General features: G+C 40.8%; 1 protein-coding gene across 1 annotated transcript in view; it reads right to left on the reverse strand.

The window, feature by feature from the left end:
- Window positions 1–24,527, reverse strand: part of nr5a2 (nuclear receptor subfamily 5, group A, member 2) — a 63,821-nt gene that overhangs the window by 25,470 nt on the left and 13,824 nt on the right. Inside the window, exons 4-5 of the mRNA XM_079350220.1 lie at window positions 23,356–24,068; window positions 1,218–1,337 (exon numbers count right to left, since the gene is read on the reverse strand). Coding sequence (XP_079206346.1) covers window positions 1,218–1,337; window positions 23,356–24,068 — 833 coding nt within the window. The remainder of the gene's footprint in view (window positions 1–1,217; window positions 1,338–23,355; window positions 24,069–24,527) is intronic.

A 24,527-nucleotide genomic window follows, 5' to 3' on the forward strand; every position in this document is an offset into this window, starting at 1 on the left:
CCAGTGTAATATGTACACGCTCTAACAGTCATTATGTGACTGGTTGTGTGAGTGTGTGTAGCATATGCTTCAGGTGATGCTGCTGCTGCTGCGTTTTAAATATCCCTGGTGTTATCACTGCGCTGTCACCCCTGGCCAGGCAGAAAATAATAGGAAATAATGAACTGTTTCAGAGGCTCACACACACACACACACACACACACACACACACACACACACACACACACACACACACACATTTCCCCATTGCCCCCCCCTAACACCAGCTGTTCATTAACCAAAGTATGCAAACGAAACCGCCGTCCTGTGCCTCCCCTGATTATCAGCTCCTCCTCCTCCTCCTCCTCCTTACGGCTCACGTTCTGTCAAACTGCCTCATCATCTCGTTTCCCCCATTCTTCTCCCTCTTTTTTCTCCTCCTTGTTTCTTCTCTTTTTTTTTTTAACTCTTTCTGCCCTGTTCATTTCTTCGTCAATGTGCAATGTTTCTTTTCATTCCCAATCTTCAGTTTCTCTTCTCATTTTCTTCTCTTCACTCTTGTATTTTTTCTTACCCTGTTTGACATTTGACTTTTTCTCTGATCATTTCATTCATTTCCACACTCCATGCATGTCCTCCATACCCCACCTGTGAGTTATCCTTGACTTTGGCTCTTCTAATTTCTATTTTTTATAATTACTCTTTTCATGTTTCCATCTTTACCCATCTTACTTTTTGTTTCTGACTGTTTGTGTATGTTCAAGGTAAAATCCTAGTTGAAGATGGGTGTATTTTCTTTGTTATTTAACAATGCCTTTTACAAGTCTATATAAATGAAAAATGTAATTCAAGTCTCCAGATGCATTGAGAACCTTCATAACCGGATTCAAGAATCTGCTCCCATCTCTCTAAAAGGCTTCAGTAAAAAAAAAAAATTACACTTAACCACATTTGTTATCTGTCCGCCCACTTACTTTGCGAAACCGAAGCTCTATGCATCCACAAGCGAAGCATGCACTTAGAAAACAAATGCAACATGGATTATCCTGGTGACATGAGTTTTTATCCATAAGCATAATCTATTTTTAATGAAGCAGTGACTCCTGTGTGGCTGAATGATCAATATGACTTCAAGGCAAATATTGAAGAGGTTCCTGCAGGCTCCCTTGAGGAAAGAGAGACGCGTGGCTGACAGAAGGAAAAAGTAAAGGGGATAACTGTAAATTAATCCATCTCACCTGCTGGCCAGTAACCAATAGAATGGAGCTCTCCTTGGCGTGCACAACCTGCCGGAATACGTGGTCAAGGATGAGAAGTTCACTCCAGCAGTTCTGCAGCAGCTTCATCTGATCGTCCACCTGGTAAGTAATAAACACATCCGGTCAACTCTGTGGCCTGTCTCTTCTTCAACAGCTACAACAGCTATATGTGCTGTAGTATGTAGTTTTATTGCCAAGTACATTAACACATACAAGGAATTTGACTTGGTGTGTTGGTGCAAAACACTTAACAAAGAAAATAAAACAGAACAAGCAAGACCTTCAATAATAAAAAAATATAAGAGGCAAATTATAAATGTATAAAATAGAGATGAAAAATGTCAGATATAACAAAAATAATTAAAAAAAAACCGAAACATACGAAAGATGCAAAAGGTGCAATGTCTAATCCAAAGTTTTATTTTATGTCATTGCTGCGCATTGATTAATTAACACCTGCTAAATGCTGATTGCTCCCACTCCCCCCCCCACAAAAAAAAAATAAAAAATCCTTTATCAAATAGTAAAATTACACAATTATATTTTAGTACTGGCGGTGTAAACAGATTTTCAATCTTTTTGGGGTTATAATGTATTATATTTGGACAAGTTGAGCTATTAGTTGTTTGACATATTAAAGTCTTTTTTCCTGCACAGACTCATATTAAAAGTCCCACTCTGTGAGTGGAATGCATCAATCTTGAAAGCTTGTTATTATCACAGGCAGTTGTTTGTAGGGTAAGCTCACTCGCAGGTCAATCAGATTTTTCATCCTTAGACAAAGCTGAGAAGTCCCCTGTGCACACTGTGAAGCGTTCTCATGTGAACCTCTGCGCACTCAGTTAAACACTTTGCACTTTCGTGCCTAATGTAACAAAGTTGCCAGGTTTATCTGTTTGCCCATTGCCAGCAGTTTGTGAGTGATCTCACGGATGATAATGATTAAGTAGAGCCTTTTTTCTCTCCCCCTGAATGCCAGCCGTTGGCTCCCAGGGACCCACCAGGTGAGCTTGGGAAGCCAACGCAGGTCAATTGTTGGTTCTCTGCACCAAAACAACCCCCTCCATTGTAACAGTTAGTCTCTTCCCAGGACTGGCTGTGTTAATCATTAGTCCACATAGTCAGACACAGACAAAAAAAGGGCCACATTGAGATGGGAGGAATGAGGAAAATCCTTTCTTTCTCCTCCCTTTCCCCTCTTTCCTATAAACAAACATTGTGCTCTTTGTGGTATCACTGGGAATGATGTCTCTCTGGGCACACTGCGGTCTTCTGGTGACGTAAATGACTTTGTTGCTCTGTGAGAAGTGGCTGTGATGTTAATCGCCAGTGTCACTTGTAGGGTGAAGAATGTCGATCGATGTTAAAACTCTGGCACACAGGCAGGTGCAGCCTGAGGTGAGTTTGGGAGGAATGTCTTTTTGTGCTGTCTGATTACATAGAGGGATCCATCTGTTGAAATCTGCAATGGCCTTTAATCTGATGTCAACAACTGTAGCTCTGCCAACAAGAACTTTATCAGCTTGTATGACATGGCAAATCTGCAGTCTGCTGCTTGTTGATTGAGGTTGTTATGGCTAGTGATTACAGGCGGGTTTCTAACATTGTCTGTTTACCTGTGAGACAGACAAAACAAGAACTACCCAATAATATTAACAGAGAAAAGCAAGACGCACACTGTAAGAGGGCATGAACGCCAACATACCCCAGCCATGCTAACGGCTAGCATTATTTAGATGTAATTTATTGACTATACTTTTTAAGTTTGTCCTCTGAAGCTATGTAAACCCAATAATAAATAAAAATAAAACATTTTTTTACTCACTTCACTTCTATTATGACACTATCATGGCCAACCTAAACTGTTTAAAACGTGATGATAAATAATAAACAAAAAAGCAGGAAGACATCCACAGTATCAAATGTTGGAATGCCTCGTGTATCCCGTTTCTCTTTAATTTGTCCAATGTCACAACACAACAAAGTTACTGTGACTTTTTCTAACAATCTTGACAGCATCATTCACTCTTTCTTGTCTCCCTTCTTCTCCTTCCCATACATTTGAGGGGGTTTTTGTAGTCCCGCACTGAAGGCGTCTCACGCAAAAAATTCAAATGCCTTCATTAAAACCATCAGAGAGAACGCTCCCTACACTGATCCCCAATCCTCTTTTCTGTGTTTCACCATCTAGCCTGGAAGCACGTGTCTCACTGTGCATGAGTGTGTGTGGGAACCGATGAACGAATACATATAAGACCCAGGCTCTTCAAAGGACCACCCCCCCACCACCCCCACCCCTGCATGTCAGTGTTGCTGGCAAGTGTCGGGGTCCTCATCAAAGGGCTGTCCTCACTCTGCCTGCCTGGAAGCTCTTCTCTGACAAGAGGCCCGGGTCATCAAAGGGGGGTGGGGGGCGGCTCAGAGGGGGTGATGGCGGGCAATAGCTGCCGAGACAAGGGATCCCCCGCCTGGAAGAGGGGGACCGGTGACAGACAGACAGGCGTGAGGGCGGGCCAGGGGTTGGGGTTCAGTCCGCTGACCTTTTTAAGTTCCTACGACACGAGCTGTTTCCCTGACAAGCTCTTCCTTTGCTCATTCGAATGAGCAACCCTCATGGCACCTGATCTAACAAGATCTGCAGCATGTAAACTCAGATAACATGAACTTTCTGACATGGAGTCAACAACATCTTCGTCTCGTTTCTTTTACACATGCAAGTCCTGTAAACCTGAATGGGAATATAGCCACTTCAGTCAATAAATCATTGGCTGATTGCCAGTGTCTGACAACATTTCTGAATCTGATTTATTCGAAGTGTGACAGGACAAGGTTCAAATGAGCAGTCTATTGAACTCACCAGGAGCCGCGTCACAGAGACTTGGTTTAATCTTTCATTCTTATCTTGCAAACAAGGGCATGGAAAATGAAGAGAACCTAATTTCTAATTTACAGTTTCCCGCAATGATGACTCAGAAGGATACAATCTTGTTGTGCCGTTAATCCCTCAGACTTTCTCACTTCCGCATTCTGCTTTGTGATACACATTACACACTACAAACTTTCTCTGTTAACTGTTAACACAGGCCTGTTGCATGGAAAGTCATTCAGACATCAATCTCAATTCATGCTGTTGCCTCAGAATTATTATTTATATTCACATGTGCAAGCGAGTACATAATATATATGGCACGTGTTATGCATAGCATGCCAAAGTTTGTGTAAAGTTTATCACACCTTGTTGTGATAAATATTCACACATGTTGTAAAAGTTAGGTACAGCACTTGCTTTTTTGCCAGACTAATGCATTATAATACCTGTACTGTCCTGAAGTGGGAAGAAAGAAAATCTCTGACAAAGTCAAACTTCTCGGTTCTCCGGTTTTTCTTTTTTTTTTTTGACTTGAAAGACATGTTGTAAATAGAAAACTTTAGTAATACACCTGTAATTGAAGAAGTGAACTTCTTTGAAGGTGAAGTGGAAATGTTTCCATATTTTTCATACAATATTGGATTTTTGCTCTGAATTGTTTTCCCATGAGCAGCAGACTCAAGGTTTATGAAAGAATGAAAACATTTGCTGGTATAGAAGAAACAAAGACGACAAAGACGTAGTTTGCTTCGGAAAGTACTGAAATATAACACAACCTTACTATCCAATAATTTAAGGCTTACTGTGATCTTGGGTGAAAATGACACAATCTTTTTTTTTTTTTTTTTTTAAACCCAACCCTAACCCTAACATTTTTTGTCTGGAGTCAAAATGTACCAATTAATTAACAAGGTGTAAATTCACAGAATAATTTCCAGCGAAATATGTGAAACAGTTTTCCACATTTTTGATCTGTATACATCTGGACAATCCCAAAATCTCTACCTATCCTTGGATTCAACAAAATGCATAATAAATATAAGCTTCTGAGTTTAGCGCTGATGCAAAAATGGCACCCCTCAGAAAATCACTTCAAACAGACCTCAAAATCCACATTTAAGGCTACTTTTCAAGGTGTGATCTTTTTAATATTTCAATATCATCACTAGTGTTTGGTGAAAAAAAAAAAAAGGAGTGAAACACCATGCAGGAACTTCTACTTGAAGCAGCCCGCAATAAAAAATACATATCCTCCAAGAAACCAATTTAACACCTTTATGATCGTTCAGGCGAGTGGGATCAATGCCAGGATCAATCGCTTAGCCCATAGCTTTTGTTCAAAACCACTGCCTAAGATTAATGGGATTTTCCAGAGAGAGAGGGAGAGGTAGAAAAGGAAAGTGAGCGTGGGTTAGAAGAGGAATGAAAGTGCCAGACAGGGAATGAGAGAATGAGAAAAGACTTGGGGGAAATTGAGAAAATAAAACATAATGATTAAGAGCAGATATTCATTCCTCCATTTCTGGGCAAATGTAAATTAATTGGAAATCGAGCATTCAGACTCTCCCTGACAAAAGTAATGTTTATTCATAGCCCCCTGCTAAGAGTAGAGCAATTATCATGGTGTGTTGAGTCAAAACAGGCCAATGTTGTCCAATCCTTTCCCCCTTTCTCGTGGCCGGGTTTCTGGTCGAGTGCCACGAGCATTGTTAAGCTTTGTGCGCTACGGCAGGCTTTAACGAGAGTACACAGCTGGATCTGATTTTAATAAGTAGTTCCATTTTTGATGTTGCCTAATGAACAGATTAATGGAATCTCCTTCTGTGGAGCCTTAATGAATGGAGAGAATCACGCTTTTTTTTTTTCTAACGCGGGGGGAGAACACACAAATACACACTCACTCAGACGCAGACTGTGAGTTTATCAGCCTCAAACGGCTCGTACATAAACAATAGCTGTGCTTCCATCTTTCCGTCTCTCTGTGCTGGACAAGAATCAATGCTGTCTCTGAGTACTACAGGTGAGGTTTGAAGCCGACATCAATGCTTTAGTGTCTCTAGCAGCCGTTCTTTGGTGCAGTCCTGTCTTGGCATCTGTTCGCCTTGAGCCAAACAGGCCCTGTATTCACCTGGGAACAGGCATTAATTCACCTACAACAGCGCCTGTTGTTCTCACAGTGTCGCGAACGCTTAATTATGCCGTGCTGCTCCAGTTTAGTTTGGTGATTTAATTAAAAAGAGTCTCAGTGTGCGGTTTCATCACCAACAATAGAATTCAGTTCAACTAATTGGTCATCAATGTATCCAAAATCAATGAGTGGTTGGAGTGGTCATGCGTAGGCATGTGAAACCCTGCTAAGCTGACATCAAATCTAACCACCAAACTGTTTATTTCCTTTCCTAGTATCTTAACAAAAGACCAACGAGGGGCACAACAAGTCACCACTGACTTTATCTTTTTTAAATGAAGCAGCAAATGCTTCGCGAATCCCCACTGCAAATCCTTTTTGGCAGCCATAACTTTCAAAAGCCACAAATAGAGTTACATGCATTGGAAAAAAAAACAACAGAGTGAGTGACAAAATCCCTGGGATGTCCCAGCTATGTGACCTGATGGGTGGGGGAGAGGATTCATTTGGGTGTCCATGTTCCAAACTATGTCATACTCCTCCCACACAGAGTTGGGTGAGAGTAAAAAGTTTTATCCCACACCTCACTTCCCCCCTAACCAGCTCTTGTTTATTGTGGCCAAGAGTTCATTCAGGCCTCGATCCGACCGACGGCACGATGATAAGAATACTGGGAAAATGAGCAGGTGGCAGGTGGAGCTGCTAGCTGAGAGGCCGGGGGCCTGAGGAGAAGAATGATAATACTAGATACAGCTTAGCTGGCTGAGCGCAACTTGAGTTTTCCAAACATAAGACAAGGGTGTGAGACAAGATTTAAGCAAATTGAATCTGTTTTGTTTAAATGCAACTTCACCTGACATGAGAACTCAACTGATAAAATGTAGCATCTTAATCATTCAGACTGACCTTAAACTAATATAGACACAGACAAAAAAAAAAAAACTGAACTTAAACATGGCACACTACATGGTGTATATATCATTGTGTGCATGCTGATCAACAGTTCATGTCACTGGCACCTGTTTGTTGGTTGCATGTATCTCTAATCCTACGTATCAGGTAGTGCAGAATGCCTGTGGGTTTAAGTCCGACTGAGCACTCAGAAACCTTAGACTGTTATTATGTCCCTTACCAGCCGCAGAGATGCCACATGCCATCTGTGAGTTCACAAAATATCACCATTGTTGTGTCTTTAGAATATGTTCATTTATCAAACCAACTTGGATATGAACAAAAGCCAGGATGCCTTTACATGTTGGATTTCAAAGTAAAGTTTGAAGAATTTTGTTTGGCATCAATTGGGCTTTTTGTCTTTACTTAGAATAAATTGATCTTCAGAAACAAACCAGTTTGTATATATGTTTATTGTGGTTAGAACCATTTATTCCATTGAGCATAATTTTATAAACATTCTCAACAAATGTCTTCCTTTCAAATACAAGCTTAGGACGAAGAAAGAACTTTCTTTCTACTTGCTAGTTTCTGTCACCCAGTTTTCTCCACAGCCGTTTAGTTGAGCTGTTTTGATTGAATCTGTGCCTAACAATGCATTTAAACTCCCTTTTTGTTTGACTTAGAGCAGACAACACTTTGTAATTGTAAATGGAAGCTGCGTGGCGTGTGTATCAAAAAAAAAAAAACGTGTGTGTGTGTGTGCCAATGTCTAATCAATACAGATGCAGCCCTGAGATTGATCGGTTCCCACGGTGACTACATTAACCGACTCTAGAGATTGACCTTTGACCCTGGGAACACTCTGCTTTTGATGGGCCATGCTCTTCTCCCTCTCCTCATCTTTACATCTTGTCGTCCGTCACATCCTGACATTCTTCATTGTCCCGAGCATAGATTTAAAAGGAGAAAACAAAAACTCAGTCTGTGATTGGATGTGCCCTCTTCTTCTAGTTGCCCCCCTATTCGACCTTTTATCCTAAACAGCATCCCTTTGTACTTAGCTTGTCCAGATAAGAGGAAACAAGATGTCCTTTTAATAAGGTCTTCCTGCTCTGTTTCAGCAATGCGGTCATGCAAGGCCACTAAAAGACACAGGAAATGCTGTAGCTGTCTCTTGTCACAAACCACTGAAGCAATGTATGTGCTTAATGATAATCTAATAATCCTTGGATAGATTAAAGCACTTATCATATTGTAAGCATGAGCCAGCTAAACACACACACACACACATCTGCAAGAAACCGCTCTATGCATGCAAGACGCCACAAAAAAAACAAAGTATCTCTATGGGTCTGTGTTTGCAGCAGAACATCTTTATTTTTCAAGGTCGCAGACGGTGGCAACAAACCCTTTACTTCAGTGCTGGGATTTGAGTATGAACTAAGCGTGCTGAAACTTTCCTATTCTGTTTTTACTTGATGAATAAGCATATGAAAGATAGAAAATCAATAAGGCAGGGGACCACTGAGAGGCAAGACATGAATATCAATAGATATCTTTTCATGCATGCAATGTTTATTGTTGTTGGCTTTGGCTGGTTTGTTAAGTGAATATGTAGAAAATCTGAAATTTCATGGTTCTGCAGCTTTTCTAATTTTAACCATGCATGAAATCTCTGAAAAGGTTCGTCTGAAGTTTTTTCTTTACTTTTTTAGAGATCATAGGTATAAAGACTACAAAATTAAATGAGGTTATGTGAAAAAAAAAAGTAGTGTTGCCTCATTTCAGAAGAAAGCTAATCCATTTGTGCATGGCTTAGAGGAAACTTTTTTTTTCTTCATGAGAGCTATTGTTTTCAGGATACCTTTAGATGTGGACTACCTACCCCCCACCACATACACACCGTCTCATACTTCCTCTCCCTCACGCACACATACATGAAATCTTAGGGCTTAGAGCTAAGAAGCTATCAACTAATTATCAAAAACACAGAGAGGTCCTAATCAATTATTCACATGAACATTAGATCACTAATACAGATGCAGCCCAGGGAACAGCATCTCCCAAAAGTAACCCTTCCTCCTCTTTCACTCCAACACACATGCACACACAGATGCAATCAGCTTAAAACAGGCGTACTAACACGGACACACACATACAAATGCATGAGAGTAATATCTTTACCTGTGCACTTAAACACACTTACATACAGTACACACACATGCTGCCTCCAGCCTGCTCCGTTCCCGCTCCTCCACTCTGTTTTTTGCAGACAGTGTAAATGCATGCCATCCAAATACAATATATGTTGTGTGAGCAGACTGTCTGTGAGGTTTCTGTCTGTGAGGTACTGATCATAGAACTCCTATTGATCCATTAACACCCCCATGCACCGTACACACTCACGAAGCACACACAAATACACACCCAGAGCTTAATCTACCTGGCGATTCATGGGCATTAAGCCCCAGCCATTGAGTTTTCAATGCAGTGCAATCATTATTTGAGTTAATGCTGCAATTTATGACTTGTGTTTGTGTGCAGATTGTGAAGTGGAGGTGGAGGGGATGCAGTATAAGGGCAAGAGATGTTTAGTGTGTATGCATGTAGCTATGGATATAAAATGTGTGGATTTCTCAGCGTGTTTTAGGTAAAAGTTGAGTTCTGCATTATATTTAATAAGTCTAACTCTGTTAGATGTCCTGTGAGAAAAAAAGGTTGTTTTTTTTCTTCTGTAAAGTGCAATAGGATGTGTCTGTGTGACTTTCAATGACAGACTGTCTGGCATTAAGAGGAAGGGAAGTCAAGAAAGGGAGGAAACAAAGAAGACAACAAGCTAAAGGTCCCCCTCTCTTGTATTATTTAGAACAGCAGACATTCCTCATTAACTGTCTCACACACATCTACACACACGCATCCGCAAACGCACATATATGCAGTATACCTTAACGCAGCGCAGACGACCAAAGCTGTTTTAAAATGCAGAGACTAATGCAGTGATGCTTCTGTCTGAGAGAGCGGGGGTAACTCAGACCATTAGTGCTTGGGATGGGTGTGGATTTTTTCTTTTTTTTTTTTTTAGATGGGGGGGGGGGTGTTAAGGGGGGGTTAGGTGGTAAATTTCACAGCAGACAGCTGTGAATTCAAATATGGCACAGCTCCAGAGATCATAGGGATCACATCCCTTGATGCACAAATTAAATATCTGAATTAACTAATTGAGCATTTCCGGAGTTTGTGTGATATGTAAACAGTCAAAGTACAAGGAAGACGCTGCATCAAAACCACAGTGCCACAGAACAGATGGAGCCCTGCTTGTCCCTGAAGTGCATCTCCAAGCTTTATCTGACAGAACCTGCCATGAGTGAATTGTGTTAAGAGAAAGATGTCTCTATGTAGCCCTTCTGCAGCAGGCTCTAGTGGTGCTGGTGCTGCTTATGGGGAGTGCGGTTTAACATGTGGCCTATAATGTTTTGGCCAAAGGGAAGGTGACTCTGCGGCTTGCCACCTGAAACAGAGTCTCTTTTGGTTTTTGTTCGGTACCCCTGGTTCATTTCTCTACAGGTTTAACGATGTTGTCAACACCTTTCTCGGCAAGTCTCCTTTCAGCATATTTGGTTTATTGCTCGTCATTGTTACAGCTTGCTTGAAAAGCCTCTTTTTATCCCCTCTGAAAGGGTGCAATCCATAAAGAACGCAGTCTGTAATGCCTATTATAAGCACTGTGCCTTTATTTCACGTGTGGAATCATTTAACCGTGGCTAGTGCCAGGTTTGCAGTTATGGCATTTTGGAAGAAAGGAAGAAAGAGATTGACAGATTGAGAGGTGAGGAAGAGGGAATGGTGTGAGAGTAATAAAAAGTCTTGGTCTGGTGGAAAAGAAAAAGTAGAGCAAGGGCAAAATTAAAACCATAAGAGAAGTATAGGGACAAGGAACAGGTGTCTTTGTCCTACTTTGCTGGTTGGGGAGACGCCATCTTCTCAGTCGGGTTGTTGTTTGGCGTGCGGCCCCATTGAAATTTCTTACTTGTCGTCACACCACAACCACAATGTCTACTGTTACCCCTGTACACTGCATGCATCAGTCATCACTGTGCAAATTCAATAACCCGCCTTCCCAGCTGAATATAAATACCCCTCCACTCTTAAAGTGTAAAACTAGCTGGGGAGCTGTCGACTCAGCTCCACCACTGTCTTATCTATTGTCTCCTGGACCTCCAACCCCCTCCGTGCTTCCCTACTCCCCGTTCAGAATAGACAAGCTGTAAATAAGCATCAGAAATAGACATTGGGGGACAACTGCTGACAACCGGGTGACGAAAGTGGCAGACATGGGCACAACCTCCAGGCAGACTGGATTACACGCAGATAATTGAGGCCACGCAACATCGGAACATTAGAAGCTGAGACCACTTTGTATTTATTTGTTTTCTATTAAGCCAGTTAAAATGCAGTGTTTCAGAATACAGTTAGATGAGCAAAATTTGTGCATGTAGTCTTCCTGTAGCGCTCCTTAAGATACACAAGAATCAGCCTTTAAATAACTCTACTAAATGATTCCACACTTCAAAATGCTTAACCTCCAAATATTAATCACTGTCAACTGTTGGTTTCTTTATCCATAGTGAAACTCTTATAGATGCTCTTTTTTTTTTTTAAAGCTATCTATGCTTTGATGGTTTCTAGACTGTGTTTTTTTATGGCAGCGCAATGCAGGCAGGCGTAGAATAGTAAGATAAATTAGCTGACAGGTTTGCATACTTTTGTGTGTTGAGTTTAGTTTAGAGGTTGAGGGTCGGCGTAAGGCTGCAGCAGCCACACCTCGTCCCCTTTGACCTCAGGGAAACCTTATAGCTGAGAGCTATTTAGAAGCAAAATGCCGGCACTTCTGTCTGTATATTTACCACCCGCCTGACAACATATCAACACCCTCAGCCACCAAACCAAAAGAATCCTGCAAAGAACTATACTGTATGCAAGAATTACTTTTTAAATGTGCCCTTTGTTTCAGGAAACTGTGAGCACTACTCTTTGGCTTGCAGACTTTTCTGATGGCAGGCTCTTTGGAGAGGTTCCTGCCCAAACTGTAGATTTTACAGTAGAGAGGATGAGGGAGGAAGAAAGTTGCTTTGTACTTTGTCGAATAGTGTAAAGTGTTTGCATGCTGTTGAGTTGATTTGTTAGTGGCCCGGAAAACTAAATCAAGTCTCCATATCCACTTTGTTTTCTTTATTTTCTCTGTCTTTCATTCCCACTTCCCCTCTCGCACTGTGCTGATTTGACTGACTCTTGGCAACTTGCTGGAAAAAAAAAAAAACACAGCTACATCTGTGTCATTTTGGGGCCACTGAGGCTAACAGCATAGCCCTGTCACCTGTGTCAGTATCTTAACAAGCAGCATGACCTGCCAATAAAAAAGGCTTTTACCCTGATCATCCTCAAACAAGACTTAAACAAAACCTGCTTCTTCTTCTGTCGAATGCCCAAAGTGCTCACAAATGCGAATCAGGCTGTGTTAACTTGCCTGAAAATGAAAAACTACAGAAGGGGTGGGGGCTATTTTTTTGGGGTTTTCGTTTCCTCCCCCACTATAACGCTAGTGGGTTGATGAGATAGATAGATAGATAGATAGATAGATAGATAGATAGATAGATAGATAGATAGATAGATAGATAGATAGATAGATAGATAGATAGATAGATAGATAGATAGATAGATAGATAGATAGATAGATAGATAGATAGATAGATAGATAGATAGATAGATAGATAGATAGATAGATAGATAGATCTTTTCTGCAGGTTAATGGGCGTGAGTGGGTTGATCCATCTCTTTACTGGTCTTGACTTCTTTCAATAAGAGTACTACATTACCTATTTCTACATATGAGTGAAATACAGGTTAAATGTTCAACAAGAGAGGCAGAAGAAGTACAAGGAAGAGGAAACGTTTTTGTGGAGTCCATCATTGCCTGGAGCTCTGTAAACTTGTACCTCATGACAGCCTTTCATCCCTCATCAAAGCAACAAGTAGATGAGCAGACTTTGCTCATGTCGAAACCTCCCAACCCCCGTTGTCCCCTTATGGCTGCAGCTCCTCTGGGACGGGCAACCTTAAATCTTTTCTTTTAACAAGTTTCCTGTTCTTCCTTCCGGCCTCCTGCAGTCCCCTGGGGTTGAACCTACGGGACCAATCCAGTATTTGGAAAAACTGCGTCTTAAAGACTACAACTATCAGGGGACGTGAGGAGGACCTTGGCCAATTTGATTATTGTCAGATCAGTAGTTATCTGCTGTCAAAAAGCAAAAGCATCGATGCCTTCAAAATCAAAACATGCAGACTTTGAGAATGCCAGGAAATAAAATTCGATATGGATCCTTGCCATGTTGCAAACAGTGGAAAAATGACATATCCAAATACTAAACCTCCTGAGATACATACATTAGGTATATATTTTATGTGTTTTGGTAGTGCTCCATGTTTCCAGTACATTGCTAAGGTACAGCTTCCATTCATGAGTGCCGTAGCTTTGTAGCTTTCCAGATACAGAACAGTCTCTGTTAAATCAGATCGACCACATGCTGTGCTGTGAAAACAGATCCAAAATTCAACTTTTTCCATTATCTGTTGGTGGAACTGACAAAAAAAAAATCTACAGGGCCAACTTACAATATTTATAAAAAAAAGAGTGAGTGATGTCTTTCAAAATGGTCAATAATTTATGAATGAAAAGAGGCCTTTGTGAACCCCCACCACACACTCCCCTCCCCTGCAACCCTTTCCCTCCCAAAACTCCTGCTCTTTCCCTGTGCTGATGATCAAACAGATATTGTTACCACTAAAATAGCAACTTAAAAAAAAACACACAGGCTGCCATAAGACCTGCCAGCAGCCTCAGTGAAAGACAGACAGCAGAGGGGATGGGTTAGCGAAAGAAGGAAGAAAGACAGAGGCTGAATCAGTTGCAATGTAGATGAGTCTATTGGTTCTACCAACAAAACAGTACAGATACAGAAGTATCAGGACAAACTGCCCTCACACACACGTGTAAGGAGAGGACAATACTGGATATGTATTTGTGTGTGTCTGTCAGGGTGAGGGAGGGGGCGTGTCATCTATCATCGGACAAATGCTGGGCTTGGGGGGGGGGGGGGGGGGGGGTTGTTGGTGGAAGGTGGGGGGTGAGGGTGGGTGGGGTTGTCGGCCAGAATGGTGCTGCTCCTCAAATGAAATAATATATCTTTGAAAACCTACGCCCCGCGCTGGGCTCTGCGCCCATATATCAAGCCCAAGAGCGTCTGGTGGATCCGCTCCAGGCCCATTAACCTTCCACCTGTTCCCCCCCTTATACCCCCCACCTCCCAACCTACAGTCCTCTTTTCACCCCCTACTAACACCCTTCTCTGTTGTCCTTCACTTTGCGCCCTCTATTCTTCCTCCTCCTTCTCTTGCCCTTGGTCTTTGCCTCTTACAGTCTTTGTTCATCTTTCCTTCCCCTTTTCCTCACTTCCTCCATTCTCTCCTTCGATGTGTCCTCTAGTATTTGCCTTCTGTCTCTATTTTTTCATAGACTTCCTCCTCTATTTGCACACATAAATCTCTCTCTTTCTATCTCTAACTCCACATCCGACTTTGTCTCTCACTCCCACTAATAGTCACTCACTCACTCTGCATCTTTTAATCAGTCTTGCTTTCTCTCAAAGTTTCAATCCTCTTTTTCTCTTTGCATTTCCTTACTTCTTCTTGATCTAATTTAAACTCCACCTCCATTTCTGTTTGCTCTTTTTCTTACAAATCCTTTAATACACCTTTCCTACCAGCTAAAGTAAAGCAAGCTTTCTATGTTTTGTGTGTGTGTGCGTGTGTGTGTGTGTGTGTGTGTGTGTGTATGTGCGTGTGTGTGTGTTAGGGGAGTGTCACAACCTGCCGAATAATTCAAATGCAATGGACCAGGGACACGGTTACAAATCTCTGCCAACTGCAAGCAGGCGCCAACCCCATCACGCTTGCAGTTTGTCAGGATTGGGGTGTTGGGAGGGGAGGTTGTTGCAAGGGGGGAACTGTTGACCTCTATGACAAGACAGACATTGCAGCCTATACAGCTATGAATCTGTGTGTGTGTGTGTGTGTGTGTGTGTGTGTAATGGGAAAGCTGGTATAGGTATACCACTTCCCGGGGTTCACAGATCATGCCTAAAACGGCTTATTAATTTCCACTCTGTTATGAGGTGTGAAGAAAAAAAAAGAAAAGGTGCTTCAGCGGTCAAAGCAGGGCAGGGGAAAATCTCCCCCTCCCTCTGTCTCACACAAACGCACACACACACACACACACAGTTGCATGTACCTTGAAACTAAACTGCTCCTGAATAGGTCATGGAATATACAAGGTGTGTGTATGAAAGCGTGAATGAGCAGCAAAACAAACAAAAAAAGACCTTCTAGTCTGAACAGGACAAGAGGGTGGTGTCGATGTAATTTCACCAAAGTAAATTCATGTAATATTTGGGGGGGGGGATTATGCAGAAGGGCAGAGTGGGGCATCAGTGTATTCACTCAGGTAAATCTATAAGTGGAGAATATTCAGGTGTGAGATGTGAACATCACCCTCCCCTCCTGCAGAACCCGAGGGATCTGTCAAACTGAGTGATTGACTGACAGACAGACGCTTAAGAGGAGTGGAATGATCTGGTGGAGAAGCAGTCAGAGTGCAAAATAATTCTAATGCTTGTGTTGTGTTTTAAGGTTATTTTTTTTGGTTTGTTTTCATATTTTCGTGCATTTAAGTATTTTGTAGACTTTTTCAAATTTAGTTGGGGGACTTAAGAAGACTGATCTAAAAATATCAGGGAGGGAGAAGAGCAAAGCTTTTTGTCCTTTAACCTATAAAATGCAGTCATTAAGCTCAAATGAACAAAGTAAATGTTAATTAAATTTGCATTGTTCAATTACTTTTCCATTAAACAACACTGTGCTGTGGTTTTATTAAAATTGAGTATGTAGTAAAAAGAAAAACATGTATTTTGAACACCAACCCAGCACAAACATGTTTAAAATTAATACTTTAAATTGAAGATTTATCTTCATTGAAAAAAAACAGTAATAAATGAAAGACTTTATTGATGGAGAAATTGCTTTCAATTCAATAAAATAATAAATGTACTTTAGTTTAACTCAATGTTTGACTTGAATTGAGATTCAATACCTTTATAATTTTAAATTTGATGGTCAGCCTGCTGGTTTGCACAACAATTGAACTATTGCCTCAAAAAGTGATTGTTCCTATTAGCTGTGTCTGGGAAAAGTCCAAAGTTGAAGATAAGAGAAAAGGGGGAGCATGAGAAGAAGTCTTTCCAAACATGGTGTGAGCACAGTTCAGGAGTTAAATCTGTGTTCAGTAAAATAGCTTAGTTTTGTGATTACATATTTTGACCCTGACATGATTAAGAATAGAACATCAGTACATAATCGCTGTCTGGCAACATGTTTAACATGTATGATTTCACCTTACAGCTGCTTTAATCTGTTTCTCCTCTCCTTAATCACATCCCCTTTTACATTTTCCACCCTTACCGCTTCCTCATTGTTATTTCCTGTTCTTTCCTCTCCTCTGCTCTCTCTACATTCCTTCTCTACTCTTCACCTCTCTCATCTCCCCTCTTTGTTTCACCTCTTTTTCTCCTCGCCTGTCCTTTCCTCTCCCCGGCCATCTGTTTATCCAATATGGCCGCCCCGTCTCAGCTGGGAGCTTTCCCAGGGAACAAGACTTCTAATACAGTTCCTCCTCAACTTAATGGCTCTCAGTTCTGCTTTTGCCATTCCTGCTACACACAGAGAGACAAAACAAAAAAAAAATGAAAGAGACAGAGAAGCACAGAAACCTGTCTGAACCCCCCTAAAAAACTGTCCCAGGATGCCTAAAATAAACAGAGAAGCCACATTTCAAAATGTCATGGCTATTTTACTTCATACTATGCTTTTATCAGGTGGACAGACTAAGTATGTAGATACAGTTACAGTCTGTTTTAGTTTAGAGACAGACTCCAAACACCATGTCATTTTTAGCATTTAATGAAGAATCACTACTGCACTTCCGAGTCACACACTGTTGTCTTACAGCTGTCAAGATTTAGACAAAATAATATAGATGCCTAAAAATCTCCAACTGGGAAAAAAATAAGTCTGTTGGTGTCTTGCAACAAAGACTCATCTTGCAAACACTGTTAATGGATTATTTATATATTTTTTTTCAGTTTCCAGTGTCTTCTAGCGCAAACTTCTTGGATGCAAATGCAGGTCAAAAACTATTTGAATCCTTTAAGGTTTAGTTGACTGATTTTTCAGAGTTTTTCGACCTCATTTATAAGCACACATTTGCAGTGGAACATATTCCCCTGTCCTGTCCCTCAAAATATCGTTTTGCTTCAAAAGCAACTGAAGGGTTGGACATCGCTTAAAGAAGACAGCTAAAAATGTTTTCTTTCTATCTTACAGATCACAGCCAGAAACACTTTGGCTGTAAATATAGGAATGCATCAAGTCGCAAGAACCAACTGACTTGGTATCTACATCTTCATTGCATATGTGTTGGATCTTTTTAGTTGTTCAAAGGCATTCTGGGAAATTCAGATATTACCCACCGGAGTATATGAAATGGAAAGTGAGGTTTGGATGGGATCCATAAAAAAATTAATAAATAAACAAAAAAAAAACTCCTGGAAAGCATACCACACTGAATGGTTATGACACCTTCCGTGTTCATATCTGAAGTTGTATTTCTTTACTCTTCTGTAATGAGGCTAAACTATATAGCCTGAATTCTTTATATCCCCAAAACTCTTTCCAAACATGGTCACTTCCATTATTTCATTTACGCCTGTTTGTTAAGTGTTGACATGGCACACAAAAGGGCACAGTGTTCCAACACCGTGCACACATCCTTTTATTAAAGGGTGTTTGTGTGTGTGGTTGTTGGTCATAGTTAAGGGAGTACAACTAGGGAAGGTATGATATAAACATATGAATCATCAGTAGTCCCGCTTGCCATGCTAAATTCTACCTCTTATTGTGTTTGCAGAGGCAGGAACAATGGAGGAGAGTATAGCATTGGGCAGGCGACAGTATGAGTCACTCTTATACACGCACTCCCACACACACACTACTAAACACACATGCAAACACTGGCAGACAAACAGTTGTCCACCCTCATATTCAGCACAAACAGGAACACTAGAAGAGCTGCTCTTCAGAAGTCTGTTTCCAGTTTTCACTGAGAAAGCATGGTATTGTTTTAATCAAAAGGTATGATGATTTAGTAATGAAAAAACTACTATTATATTGTTTAGGACAAACTCCCATTATCTCATTATAATTGTATCTATAAGGGAAACATTCAGCATTTTTTAACATTTCATTTTACTTGTTCTTTTTGGTACTTTTGTGTGTTTGTGGGATGTAGCAGTATTTACTGGGCTTGATTTTTCAAAATGTGATTCAAGTTCTGGAATGTTTAATTTAGATGACAGTATGCCATTGTGCTTGATTTGATACCATAGGCTTGTATAGAAGCTTTTCCCTAGATTTTTTTTTAACAAAAAAACAAAAAAAACAACAACAAAAAAGAAACAATTCAATTCAATTTGGCTGCAAAAAAATACAAAATCAGTTTAACTGAAACAGGACTAACCACTAAACAACAATACTCCTCTAAAAAGTCAAGATTACATCTTATTAGCAGCGGCTTTAAAAAGTCTATTCAAGTAGATTTGTCCTTTGACATCAAAAGTTGCGAGGTTGGTGGTTGGCAATTGGGCGGGTGGGGTTCATTGTAGGACAGATGAGGGAAGGGAGAAGGGAGAAGGGGGGGGGGGGGGGGGGGGGGGGGTGGAAGCCCCGTGCTACTGAGAGACAAACACATGAGCTTCCCCTGTTAGAACTCACTCAGATACCGCCATATGTTCAATAATAGACACAAACTCACTAACATAATAGATGAAGAATTGATAAAATAATTTAAAAAATAACAACATATAATAAATAATATATAATTAATAACAAAACAGCCTAAACATCATATACATGGACTTGACTCTACTTCTGTATCATCATTTATAGCAAACTCATTGAATAATTAAAAACTTGAAGTTCAGATATAGTAAGCATCAGCTTCTTGATATTAACATATCCACAACACACATGTCTTCAACCTGCTCACGTCTTATTAAATAACCAAGTACAATGACCTCAGCCATGACTCAACTTTCCTTCATCCACTTTCTTACTGATTTCAAAACCAGTGCACCAGACCTGGCTTTTTCTATTTGTCGATGTGTTAAACCAATCAACTTTTTGGAAAGGTTGGCAGTAAGGGCCCACCCCAACTTCTGGGATCCAAGGTGTTAGAAATAAACTCACGTCATGCCTCATTCCCAGAAAGACAAGGGGGGGTAGAGTGAGCGAGGCAGTGTGCAGTGGAGAAGAATGGGGAGAGCTCTTTAAAAGGTTCTCCTAATGGCTAAATATTTATGAGTCCCGTGACCGAGGCCAACTTATGGAAACTAAATCTTTAAACACTTTTTTTGGCAGACGCCTCGCTCACACCCTCCCAGCTTGGCTCTATTACCGGAGAAATTCTTTTGTTCTTACGGAGCTAATAATAGTGAGAAGGGCTGTGCGTTATGTGTGCACGCTGTCTGTGTCTTAATGTGGGAATGTGTGTGTGTGTGTGTGATGAAGTGTATTTATAGCTTCCTACAGCGCCACACTGATCCTGTGACAAACTTTTTATTCAACTCTGCTTCCTGTCTCTCTTATCCAATGCACAACCTCAAATCTTGAAATCAGATTTGTATATGCTAGAAGCCCAAAAGGTCAGGCAGATTAAAATATATTACATATTCACTATAATATAACTTGCAATTATAAACCAAAACAATGAGACCTATTTCTACCATTATTTTTAGCATCCCAACTAAAAGTAAATTTATTGCTGTTTTCGCATCTCCCTGCCATTCTGTCTGTTTGTTTTTCCTCTCGTGCTCTCACTTTTTGTGTCTCAAAGACACTATCCTCGGCCCATCTGGTTGCAGAAGATGGCTGTCAACAAATAAGTCTTGTTCGGATTAAAAGGTTTCTGCCTCTGTTTCCCAATGCATGCTCAACATGGATTAGTTACTGTTGGGTATCTGTAATAAATGAAAAAGTGGATGGTCTAAACCCACTTCTCAATGTACATTGTAGTGACTATCACTAAGCCTTGCTTGGCAGGATTGCCCTGTTGTGAGAAAGAGAGGTTTGTAGATTGTGTGGGAAAAACTGTCAGAGCAACAGCTAGCACATTATTTCTCAATCCCTCTTGTGCTTTAGATGGCTCTTAAAGGCATAGGAGGGGTTTGGTTCAATTATCTCCCTCACTTAAGTGAAATACGCCCCCCCACTGCTCCTAAGCCAATGAGCTGTGTGTAATAGAAAAAGCTCAATGCAGGAATAAGCTTTCTCCTGCATTATGCTCAGGTCATTTTCCACCTTTGTAACAGGCAAACAGCACAATTACTATTAAGCTCCAGTAATGTGGGTAGTCATTAGGCAAACATAATGACATTTCATTCAGCAGCAAATCAGGGAGTAACTAACACAAGTGTGTGTGATAATTGAATTAGGAAGAGGGAGTGAGAAATGTAGAGGCTTCGCTGTGCAGCGAAAATGATCATTCAAAGTTAATAGGCGAACACAATTATTAGCTTGGACCACACCCTATTCAAGCCTGTGTGTGTGAGTGTGTGAATCTGTGTGCTAAGGAGCGTGAACTAGTGTTTAATGCAAATACAGATCTGGAAAATGTCAATAGCGGGGACACAGCACGTGCTAAATGTCAACATGTGTTTTTCAAGGACCCTTGTCTGTGCTGTAATTGGCTCCATTTTTAATATTTCATTCATTCCATGTGTTATTTTCCCCTTTGAAAAAAACACAATAACATTAAATATTAGGAGGAATATTTTGAGACGGGGGCCCATGAATATGCAGCTGAGCCTTTGGCGATGAGGTGTTGAAACAAACAGACAAAAGAAGTCAGACAACAGGAGGAAAAACAGGTGAAGGCAGGCTAATCAAACACCTTTCATGTCGCTCCAAACATTAACCTTCATTCAGTGCAAATAAAGCCATGAGCAAGCACACATATCCAGAAAATTTCCCTCGGGGTCGGTGATGAATGAGCAGGAATTATCACATTTTTTATACTGAGGCGTTTGCGAATGGTTATTTTTGTCAGTTGGGATTAACTGTGTAAAAAATCAAAAAGGACAGTGTTTAACAGGCTAAATGCTGATGTTCTGTGAGACTGCACATACCTAGACTGCATACCTAGTTTAGATGTTTTTAATGAATACACAACTCATGTAACCATATAATTATCTTAATTTTATAGCAATTAAAAGGGAAACTGGCAGTGTGTCTCTATAGTGACCAAGGGGGCGGGAGGGTGAGTGCTGAGGGTGCTGCAGCACCCCCTGTCAACAAAGGGAGGAACAAACGCAAATTGTAAGAATTTCACTATTTTAATATAACTACTTTCTGAACATTTGGTTTTAGAATCATCACAACGTTACATGGTGGCCGACCGAATATATATTTAAAATTAGATGCAAAAATAATGAACTTATCTGACATTAAAACATCTCGGCATCACTTGCTGTACATGTAGGAGGATATAAGCCCCAAAACAAAAACAAAAAAAATTGAAACCTGGCAAGAGGACGCTGGGTCAAGTGGCTGTACAAGTGTGTCTGTCAGCGTTTGCTACATGCCTGACAGGACAGTTCGGAAGGGTTGGACATCGCCTTGAACACCAAATCTTTGTGGAGTGCAAAGTGGAACACAAGGCCACTTTAGGCATCTTCCATTTAAATAAGTTAGTCCATAATTGTGACATTTTTTAGATAAAAGGGGAAATGCTGATCTAGTGTCAAAGCCATATGTAAAATGAATGTGAGTTTCTGGCCTCTTTTGCATCGTTTACTTCATTTTAAAGATATCAAATGAGATGAGAAATGAGATGAGAAAAAAAAGAGCAATTTTATCAAAATCATCTTTTCTGGCATACTGAAAAAGGTTATTGCTTTTTTAGCAATGAGATGAGATGAGAAATTTCATTTGATTAGTGCAGTCACTAAGGTTTTCACTGGAGTTGATATTGAAAGGTGTTGAAGGTGTGTGCTCATGGTGCGTGCATCTGTAGCATGCAGTCTTTATGCTGTGTGTGCTTGGGTCCATACTCTGTATTTTGTTGGACTAGTATGCTAATGTCCAATAACTGACATCATCACACAGTGGGTTCCCTCTTAGATCTGAGGAATACTTCAAGGGGAGATGGGCAGTATTCAGTTCACATAAAACCCTCACACTAAGACGCTGTTAGTATGAAAAGTGCCTGAAGCTCATAGTCAAAGTTTTCACAACTCATAGCCAAAATGTGTCACACACAGGGTAAATACGGGCGGCTGCTGCATATTAATCAGGCAGTGGGACAGACAGCAGTGGCAGCTAAGAGTAGAAAGCCCTGTGTACTCTGTATTAATGTTGAGCCAGTGCATAAAAAGAGGAAGATTAAAGGCCTGTTGAAGATAAAGGATTGAGCCGATGATGTTCGTGAACTGAGTAAAGTACTGTCAATTATGGATGACAGGATAGTGAAAGACTTGGCATTGAAACAAAATGCAGGATAATTTATTAAAGGCTCAAAGAGCAAGCGCAGATAGACTTAAGCTCATATAGTATTATTTAATCAGTGCTAATATGATTAATAGCCAAAATCGTGAATTAGATTTTGAAAAAAAATAAAAATAAAAAATAAATCTCTCAATTCACAAATAATAATCTTAGCTGTCAAATACAAACGCTATCAAGATTCACAAGTTATATGTGTCATATAATGCAGAATCACATAGTACTAACTGAACTATCTCTTCCTATCTAACATGTTATTTTCATACCTTTGGTCAGTATAGGCACACAAGCCTTTGGTTAGAGCTAAAGAAAGCCTCATGGGATAGGTTTACACCTTGTGTTGATTTTCTGATCTACTGTGTACACAAGTGGACTTTCTTGGCTTTTATCAACAGTTTCTCTCTGAGTTTAATTTGGTCACTGGAAATATTACCATTGTGAAAAGAAATGTGACAAGGTTGCAGTATTTGGGAATTTAAAATCAGTTGTTCATGCAAACCTACCTTGAGCTCTCTGAAGAAGATGCTGCTGCGTGCCCATTCCACAATGGAGAAGAGTGTCTGGTCTGCCATCTTGCACATGAGGCCGAAAGTGTTGAGTTTCTCATGTTTGCTTCGGCTGGCCTGCTCCTGCTGCAGGTAGGCGAGGATCTTGGCCTGCACCTGCGGTTCATCTGGCTCGCACTTAAGCAGCTCTACGATAAGGTGAGGGAAGCTGGGCGGGGAGCCTGACTGGTAGGCATCAACATAGGCGTAGCCCATGATGGACTCTGGCGAGCTGGTGTATGGGTCTGGGTACTCGGATTTGATGGTACGCGTACCTTGGAAGTGTCCGTAGGCAGCCTGGTAGCCCTGCAGGCTGCCGGCATGTGGGGGCATCGCCATGCTTACTGGGGAAGTGACAAAGGGGCTGCGATCGTAGTCTGTGGGGGGCAGTGCGGTGGGGTGATGATGGTGATGGTGGTGGTGATGGTGACTGGTGTGGTGGCCTGCGTGGTGGCTCAGTGGAAGGCCCTTGGAGGCTGCCGAGTGGATGTTCTGGATGGCTGAGGAGATGGTTAAGTCGGTGGGCACGGCTTGCATCACCTGAGTCATGGCCTCGATCTTCAGGCCATTAGCGCGGATCAGCGCCTTCTTCTGCTGCTTCAGGGCCCGGTCACGTTTGTACATCGGGCCAAACTTGTTACGACCACCACGCATGCGGTCTGCACGCACAGCTGAAAGACAAGCAATGAGGGGTGAAAAAGGAGACAAGAAAAGAAGAGGAATGTTACAGGATCTGTTACATGTTGCTCAGTCTTGACACTGCTCATTTTTGAAAGATCTCTGTCAGCTTTATTTTATCTGCCTAAAATAATACTGGCAGCTTAACTTTTCAAAATAGGATCCAAAGGATCTTTGTGCCAGCATTCAGTAAATACCTAATTTGACCATAGGCATATAAATGGAAGATTTTCTTTTTTATTGTCTGTGGGATCATACAGAGGTATAAGTACCAAACGAACCATTCTGGAGAGTACGTTACTGATAACTTGAAATTAATTAAAATTTTAAAAAATTATTTATTTGAAGAGTTTTGATTGACAATAAAAAATGACACCAAAAAAAAAACAGTTTTGCAACCTAAAAAAATATACATTTTTCTCAAGATGTAGCAGATAATGGATTTGCCATGA

The sequence above is a fragment of the Symphodus melops genome, assembly GCF_947650265.1.
Source record: "Symphodus melops genome assembly, chromosome: 8".
NCBI lineage: Eukaryota > Metazoa > Chordata > Actinopteri > Labriformes > Labridae > Symphodus > Symphodus melops.